At 33.8% G+C, this 9,236-nt stretch overlaps 1 protein-coding gene across 1 annotated transcript; it reads left to right on the top strand.

The window, feature by feature from the left end:
• Window positions 1–1,732: 1,732 nt before the first annotated feature.
• On the top strand, window positions 1,733–7,091 carry LOC102598502 (ras-related protein RABE1c-like). The gene is made up of 9 exons (XM_006367725.2): window positions 1,733–1,864; window positions 2,118–2,252; window positions 4,968–5,040; window positions 5,131–5,231; window positions 5,700–5,765; window positions 5,972–6,069; window positions 6,288–6,350; window positions 6,425–6,517; window positions 6,680–7,091. The coding sequence occupies exons 2-9, from the start codon at window positions 2,180–2,182 to the stop codon at window positions 6,761–6,763; spliced, it is 651 nt and encodes a 216-aa protein (XP_006367787.1). The 5' UTR covers window positions 1,733–1,864; window positions 2,118–2,179; the 3' UTR covers window positions 6,764–7,091.
• Window positions 7,092–9,236: the final 2,145 nt, after the last annotated feature.

The following is a 9,236-nucleotide window of genomic DNA, read 5'->3' as shown; positions in this document are numbered from 1 at the left end:
TTTGGTTTTGAAACCTTATGGTACTGAATACTGATTTAGCATGATTTTTATTGTCAAACCCATATGAATTTTAAACATGAAAACAAGCATGCTATGAATTACAATCTAGATACAAGTTATTTTAAGATATAACTTTTGAGCTTAGCCTCATATATGATTCTAGATGATAAGTGATTTTCATACCTATGAGAATTATATAAATATATGTGTTTTGAGAGGACTATTTAGTATCGAGAGGGTGCGGGTTTAGAAAACCCAAGTCCCATAACTATGCGACAATGTAGAACTATGTTTTACCGCTTTGTCGTTTGACCTTCTGGTCTTGAGAGGCTCAGATTAGTGGATCCACATATGATAAGATATGATTTTATACTCTGGCAGGGCATTGGAAAGTCCATCTAATTGAGACTATAATTTGGGCGTCATGAGCTCAAATGACGCATATCAGTTATAAGAAACTCCCAAATTATGCATTTTTATTATATGTCAAGTCTATATGGTTCATTCTAAGTATGCTATGTTATGTATATGGTCATGTAAGGCTATTGGATTAGACTCATCCTTATATATGTTTTTAAACGAAGTTTAAATGATACTTGTGCATGAACTCCAACTGTTTTCTCTATAGTCCTTTCTTATGTTTATGATTTTGGAAACCTTATTTCATTGTTCCTACATATGCCTCAAAATATGATTATGTCAATGTTCTTTATATACTCAGTACATTTCACGCATTAACATATACTTTTTTCTGCGCTGCATCCTTTTATGATGTAGATTCAGTGGTTGTTCTCAGACTCGTGGCTAGTACAGTTACAACAATATTGGATAGCAGTTGGTAAATCCTTCTCATTCAGGGACTTCACGGATTACTCTTAGTTAGACTTAAGTTTGGTTCTTATAGTTTGTCATTGATTTTAAGGTAGCCAGAGGGCTATGTCACGACATACTTATATTTTTATTCTGACTAATAAAAGCTTATTTCAACCATTAGAAATATACCGTCGCCAACTACCAAAACACATCACCAATTATCTTTAACACCTCCAACGACTACTAACATTCAACCAACTTCATCGTTACAACCACCAACACCACTACTAATCTCCACCATTATGATAGTCATTGTAACAACAACCACCTCCACACAGAACTGTCATCACCATCATTACTAGCCACTAACAACAACTATTACCATCACCACTGCCACCACAAACTATCTCCACCATCACTAGCAAGTATATTAAATGTTCTATTTAAAAAAAAAATTCAAATAATGATTTTATTTGATTAATTATTTTAAATATTTAACTGATTTTTTATTTGAATTGTATATTTATTATGTCGATATAAATAATGTATGTATATTCAGATGTTGAAAAACAAACAGTCTTAATTATTCAGTGTTTAGATCTAGAGACAATATCTTAATTATTTAGATGCGTATTCAAATTCAGATGTCTAAATCATTATAAAAACAAATAAGGCCTAACTTCCTAAAAAAAGAGGAAAATGACTAGGTTGCACAAATCGCAAAACATCCATTACCATTACTTCACACCCTTACCACGTTACCCGACCACCCATCTTTTATACATATTTATCTATAACATATACAAATATTTTTTCTTATATACCGAATACAAAAAATAATTTTAAAAGTCACTCTTTTTTCTTCTAAAAAAAAACATTTTTCAACGGGAAAACATACCCAATGTAAAAGTATAAGTCCCCCAATAATAATTCGCCGCGACGCACACCTTCTTTTTTCAAAATCTGTTCGCGAGCGCGTGAGCACCGCAAATATCTCTCATCCTCCGCCCTCTCCTCGGTGCCATTGCCAACAGTTCGCTAACGTGCAAAGGTAATTCCACTCTCTCTCTCCCTCTCCCTCTCCTGAATCTAGAATTTGAAATCAGTGCATAATTTTTCCAAAATATATTTGATTAATTTTTATATGTAGTTTGGAGTTGATGGCAATGGATGGATTATGTAATTGCAATTGTTTCTATGCTAGATCTGCTTGTGAAACACTCCAATGCCGCTCCGTTATGTATATTTATGGATGAAATTTGAAGTTTTTTGCTTAATTGATTTCTGTGATTGATTGTGTGCAGAGAGGTGTGTGTGTGGATATTGAATTAATCGAAGTATTAGGTGATTAAGCATTGATTATTCAATGGCCGCACCACCGGCAAGGGCACGAGCAGATTACGATTACCTTATAAAGCTCCTCTTGATCGGCGACAGCGGTAAGTGATTTATGAGATTTTCCTCTCTCAATCCATTGATCTAATCACATATTGGTAAAATGTTGAGTTTTTCCTTGCAAGTAAAATGTGGATTTTTCCTGATTTTGGCTCTATTGAGGATCGTATTATTGACTTCTATATGAATCAAGCATTTATATCAAAAGCACAACTTTATGCTTATCAGATTTGGTCATTTTTCTGCGTTCTTCTCTGTGGAACTTTTCTATTCTCATGATCATGCAAATGATTAACTTCTAATGGCCTTGCCTACTATTTAGCTTGACCTTTTTTTTCCCCATTATTTGTGCCTGGGTGTGACTTGTTTTTGAAACATACAGAAGAGTATATGCTGCACCAACAGCGACTGCAGTAGGTTAATGCGGGATATTGATGTATGACTTGTCAAGTGACCAGGATATGGTATTGTTTCATTAATGTATATTTGGCTCGTGAGTGTAGTGGTCGGTATATACTACTTACTAGGTGAAACTAGGCTCATCAAGCAACAATATGAGCATGGTGGGGGATAATTCTGAGAGTCTTTGGAGTAGCTTGTCTCTTTTGTTGGCCAGTTTCTTTATTAGAAATGTCTATATCCTAAATAACATAATTATCTTCCTTATCAAAAAAAAAATAACATAATTATCTTGCTCCTTCTTATATGGATGATTCTAGTTATGATACTTTTGCCAACTCTATTTCAGTACTAAGTTCGTTCCTTATCACATAAGAAAGTTTTTCTACAGAGGGTAATAGAGAATTTGTGTTACAAGGCTAATCAGAAAAAGAAAGTAATCTTTCCCTAGAGGCAATGAAGAGATAAGGTTTTGTAGCCAATCAAGCAACATATTAGTTATCCCCTCTGTTTGAATTTGTTTCTCTTTTCCTTTTAGCCCGTTTAAAAAAGAACGCTCTTTCCTAATTTGACAACTCTTTAATTGTAAAATTCCACATGTCATGTTTATGACCACACAATTAAAGGGCATTTTGGTACATTATACATATCTTTGGTTAACAACCACAAGATTCAAAAATTTTCTTTACTTTCTTAAACTCTGTGCTCAGTTAAACTAAGACAAACAAATTGAAACGGAGGGAGTACTTTTCATAATGCAGTTCATCCTGAACCATGTTTAGATAGTATAAACTCCTTTATCTTATTTTTTTTTGGTAACTTTGTATTATATCACAAAAGTACATGGGTTGTACTCAAACCTTATATACAAATGCACTCCAGACACTCCTACTCTATTTCTATATTGAGTCCAAAACATCAACTATAGAAGCAGTGTCTTTTGAGTATAATTGATTACACCAAAAACATAACAACAAAATGCAGTTTAGTTTAACATCCTGCACACTATTTTCTATGCCTTCAAAACATCTGGAATTCCTTTCTTTATGTCTTAGATACATGAGTAGAGGATTATTCTTGGGTAGTCTGCAGTCTGCATGCCTAAAGGGATTTGTATTGTCAGCTTTTGTTTTCATCAACTGGTGCTTTTGAATCATTAAAAGAATATGGCATTAGTTATTGTGTGTGCTTGGACCGTAGAGTCTTAATTATTGCTTGGAGTTATATATTCTTCTGAAGGCAACTTTAGGTCCAGGAGTAGCATGCAGAAGTATGAGTTTCGGGTACGAGGGGTTCAATCAGCTTGATTATGAAGAGAATGAAAAGAAATGTGATTTTGGCTGGTTGCTTGATTTTGTTATTTTTAATCTCTTCGGTTTTTGGGCCACTTTTTGATGTATTAGCTGCTGTGGGTGCTCAGTTGAATTGTTGTAGTTTGGTTGTGCTCATTGATTCATTTTGGCAAGCATGTTTGATAACTTTGATTTCAGAACAGAGAGATGACTCACTCTATTAATTTGGACTTAAAATTAGTTCTGATGGGATCACAATTGACTATGATTAGCCCAATAGCCAGCCCGGGAGATAATCCATGTCGCTGGCAAATATTCTTCTGTGTAATCATTAGCATACATGCGTTGTTTGTTGCACCTGTTAGTTAGTTATACCCTTGATTACACAATTACACTGAGTTTTAGATGTTCCTTTATGTGAAGCTGAAACATGATTTATAGGAGGACCTACCAATGTGGCCAAATTATTTGTATTCGTATCTTTCTACTCCACTCAGAGCTGGAGATGTTAGTTGCTTGTCAAGAGTAGATGAAATATTTTACCACCTTTTTTATGATTAGCAGCAGTAGTAATTTCTCAAGAAGAGATTATTACTGCTATCATAAAAGGTGGTAAATATTTCATCTACTCCTGATGAGCAAAATCTGTCACCGGTTCAGTTAGCACTAACAATCTCACTCTGCTCCTCTTTGGTAACCACACAAGAACTTAGATCCTTTCCCTCAAAAGATTCTTGGAGACGTTTGGAGGAAAAGGGACTTTGAGAAAAAAAAATTCAAGAAACTTTTTGGATGTAAGTTGCTTGAGTTACCTTCTCAACCAAGCAGTCTTCTTTCACTCACATAATCCTCTCACCAAGTACATTTTTCATTTGCACAAACATTTTCCCATAAATATTTTTCCTGCAATAACCTTTTTCAGAATATTGTCCAGTCTGGGCAGGTTTCTATTATGATTCTTCTTCATCGTGATTGGAGATTATCTAATGTCTCTGCATTAAGTAGCACTATAGAAAAGGATGACTGAATTTTCTGCTGAAAATTGCTTCTTTGACGTGCACTCTACAGGTGTTGGTAAGAGTTGCCTTCTTTTGCGTTTTTCTGATGGTTCCTTTACCACAAACTTTATCACCACCATTGGGTTAGTTCTCTCCTTCTGGATGTTCTATACTTGGTATTACTTCTAAATTAAATGCTTCTCAAATTTGAATGACTGTTATTTTCCTGCCAGGATCGATTTTAAAATACGGACCATTGAGCTCGAAGGGAAACGGATCAAACTACAAATCTGGGATACGGCTGGTCAGGAACGGTTCCGAACAATCACCACTGGTAAGCTTTTACGTCTTTTAACCAATTTTTTTTTTTCATGATATAGAATAATGGTCATCATAACTGGAAATTTGTACAAAATAATCCCACTATAGCAGGAAGGAACTCTTCATTTGTTCTTTAATTGATGTGTGATGTTTTTGTCTTTAAAAAGCTTACTGTTTGTCATGTCATTGTCCCTTTTTGATTCATCCCTACAGATTAATGTGGTCCTTCATCCCCTGGCCTCACTAAGTACGGAGTTGATTATAATGTACCTCATGTATCAAGTTACTAGAAAGTTAAATAAGCTTGAGTATTCTCAAAAGAAAGAAAGCGATCAAGTTTGGAAAAGTTTATACATTTTCCTTTTCTTCATAACACTTAGGCTTGCTTTTTTCTTATAAAAATCATTTCATTTTAGATCCCTGCATTATGTTTTACCTGTGTACTTATTTGGCTCCTTTTTTGGGTTTACAATTTCTCCAGCTTACTATCGTGGAGCCATGGGTATATTGTTGGTTTATGACGTTACTGATGAATCTTCCTTTAACAGTAAGGTTCTTTCCCCTGGTATTCATGTCATTGAAGATTTAGTTCTTTATGAGCTCACCTTTGTTTTGACCCTGGTGAATTTTCTGGATGAGCCCAGATAACTGTCATCAGTTTCTTGTGCAGGAGAATACCTTTTTCTTTGTTTTTAAGAAATGGTTTGCTTTTCCCCTTGTGGATAGAATGTAATGTCTTGTACCTGTTTGCAGACATCACGAACTGGATTCGTAACATTGAGCAGCATGCTTCAGACAATGTCAACAAAATACTTGTAGGGAACAAGGCTGACATGGATGAAAGCAAGAGGGTAGGTTCTTGTTTGGCTCAACTATTTATCAGTCACCTTACATATCCCCCCTCCTATAAAGGAAAAAGAAAAAATGAGGGACGAAAAACATAAAAAATGCAAGACAACATAACCAAGAAAAACGTTAGGGCAGTAAAAAAATATGTTTGGATTTGTATTTCAATTAGTAAGCATGAGCCTCTCAAGTCTAATATTCTGCTGCATTGAACTTTTTGTAGGCTGTCCCTACCTCTAAGGGCCAAGCACTTGCCGATGAGTATGGTATCAAATTTTTTGAAACTGTAAGTATGGCATGAGAACCTATGGAAATAACTTCTGGTAGGTGTGCCTGTACTAAGAGATTGTTTCCATGCAGAGTGCAAAAACAAATCTTAACGTGGAACAAGTTTTCATGTCAATAGCAAAGGATATAAAGCAAAGGCTTTCAGACACAGACTCCAAAGCGGAGGTATACACTTGATCTAGTTTGGTTGAATTATTAGGAATTTCTCATACCCCATAACCTACTCAACAAAACAAAGGAGTTGTGCGGATTGGGGTGAGAACGGAAAAAGAATAGCAGATAAACTTTTTCCCCATAGATTGAAGGCTAATAGTTGTGATGTTGCAGCCTTCAACGATCAAAATTAATCAACCAGACGCAGGAGCTGGAGGTGGTCAACCTGGCCAAAAATCAGCTTGCTGTGGTTCATAAATGGACTGATCCCTACAAGGAGCAGGTGCACTCTTTGATCTCTAAACCACCGAGAAGAGCAAGCAAATGCTAATTTTGAAGGAAATATTTTTCGGGCTTGTAATATTTTTATTGTTCATTCTTTTGAAACTTGTGTTAAGAGTGTGAAGGATAGGTTGATTACCATTTGAGAAGTCAAAATTGTTACCAACACAGTTCCTGTTTCATTTTCTACTTCATTAGCTCAAGGATGTGAATGTGATAACTGATAACCTAACATTTTTCTCAAGTTTACATGTAAGAAATACTACTTCTATAATGGATATATGCAACTTCTTTTGTTGGCAGAGGGTTTCTGCTTAGGGTGTTGCAGGATTTGGATTAAAACTAAGTTACAGAAACTAACACATAATTATCTGAAAGGTAACCCCATAGTCATGAATAGGGATGGCAATGGGGCGGTGCGGGGTGAAGGCGGGGGCGGGTTGAACTTAACCCACAAAAAATTTAAGCCACCCCGCATAACTATTCTTTTCAATTTCAATCCGCCCACCCCGCCCCGCATAAACCCGCCCTGCATAAATTGCTTAATATTTTCCTTTTCTAGGTAAGTTTGATACTAAAAATAAAATTCATAAAAATAAATTTATTTTTTCATTAAGTTATATTAATTTAATAGATAATGACTTGAAATTTATTTTTTTAGAGATCAATTGGGAAGCTCTAAGAAATTGTATTAGTTTTGATTGAACCATTTTTATTTACTACTTCCTTTGTCACTAATTACTTGTCCACTTTTTCTTATGTATATTTTTCCACATGATAAAAATGAAAGGTAAGTAAGCTTACTTTTTCGCTTTTTGCTGAGGAAGCTAGGGAGAGGAGAAAATAATGGTAGATTTGTAGGGATTAGTCAAGTGCATGACATATTTGCTGTTTGAATCTGTTAGTTTTTTGACAGAAAACTAAGAGAGGGATGTAACTTGTAACTTTTAGGATAGTTCAAGGATGTTATTTATTAATTGTTATGATATAAGGATGTAATTTAAGTTTGGGTTATAATTGAGGGATGATTTTGGCCATTTATTCACTTTCGATAAGCTATATTGTATAGTCAGTGTATACTTTTTATGATTTTTGACTATTTTTTATGTAAGTAAAACATGACTTTATTTGTTATAAATAAATTAGTTTATTGTATATATTTGAAATTAGAGTGCACTCCTCTTCATAAAGAGTGTATAGAATTCACTCTATACCCATATTCCTGGAACAACTGTAAAATAAATCGTTTTCGATATAGAACTGGATAATCAAAACTGCATCGCTTTGTTTTAATCGAGTGATGATATGCTGAAACGGGTGCTAGCTTGAAAACCGCCGCAGAACGAAGCAAGGTTATCGGTTGAGGCTTCACTGGGATTTCATAAATCAATCTTTCAACAATCAGTATTTTTTATGAATAGGACACTGAAGTAAAATTTATAACGGTAAAAAGGAAGAGGTTTCTGTTGGAGGATCCCGACGCCCCGATTCAAATGGAAGCCCTTTAACAAATCAAGTAAAATCTGAAAGCTGAACTAAATCACAGTTCGGGAAAAATGATAAAGGCTAATGATAAGTAATGACATAAATAATAATTTTATTTTTGTATAGATATTTTAGATATCAAACAATATTATTTGGGGATGAATAAATAAATTTAATAAATATGCCGACTTAAGAGCAGTGCCAAATCATATTCTCATAGATGCCATATACTATTAGCATATGCTCGGCCACCCAACTTATAACCGGAGAAACCAAAATATATTTAATAGAAAAAATTTTCAAAGTTTGTTCTTTCTCATTTTTTAATAAAAAAACATACGTAATATTTCAAACATAAAAAAATTAATTTATTAATAATTTTTTTTTGTCACATTAAGATATTCTTAAAACACATAATTTTAAATATATCATAATATACTAAAAGGTATCATTTTAGATAAAATTGAATGTTTTGTACTTTTTTTCCACTTTCCAAACATAGAGAAATTTCATTTTCTTAAAATAAATTTTAAAATAAATATTATACAAAATGAAATAGGGAGAATAGTGAATTCAAAATCTGTAAATTTTCAATCCTAATGGTCAATAAAATAATTGAGCGCTATGAGGACGTAGGTTTAAATATTTTCAGCGAAGATAACAATATATTATATTTCTTTTCATCTGTCATAGTTTTTATAAACGAAATTACCTGAAATTTGTTGTTGATAGGAGGTGACAAGTATGTCATGAAATTAGTCCAAGTGCACGAAAATTGATTCCGACAATCATAAAATGATTGGTGATAAAAGAATATTAGGTGATTCTTTCCATCTGTCATAAAGACAAAATACCTACATATTATTAATGAAAATATCAGTATTCTGTAAAGTAAATCGAGATGCGCAAAAATTAATCGAGCACTATAATAACAAAAAAAGATAACTTTTTGAGTAGATAATGA

This window comes from Solanum tuberosum, unplaced genomic scaffold, assembly GCF_000226075.1.
Source record: "Solanum tuberosum cultivar DM 1-3 516 R44 unplaced genomic scaffold, SolTub_3.0 scf00890, whole genome shotgun sequence".
Classification (NCBI taxonomy): Eukaryota; Viridiplantae; Streptophyta; class Magnoliopsida; order Solanales; family Solanaceae; genus Solanum; species Solanum tuberosum.
This window is presented reverse-complemented; position numbering and strand designations above follow the sequence as displayed.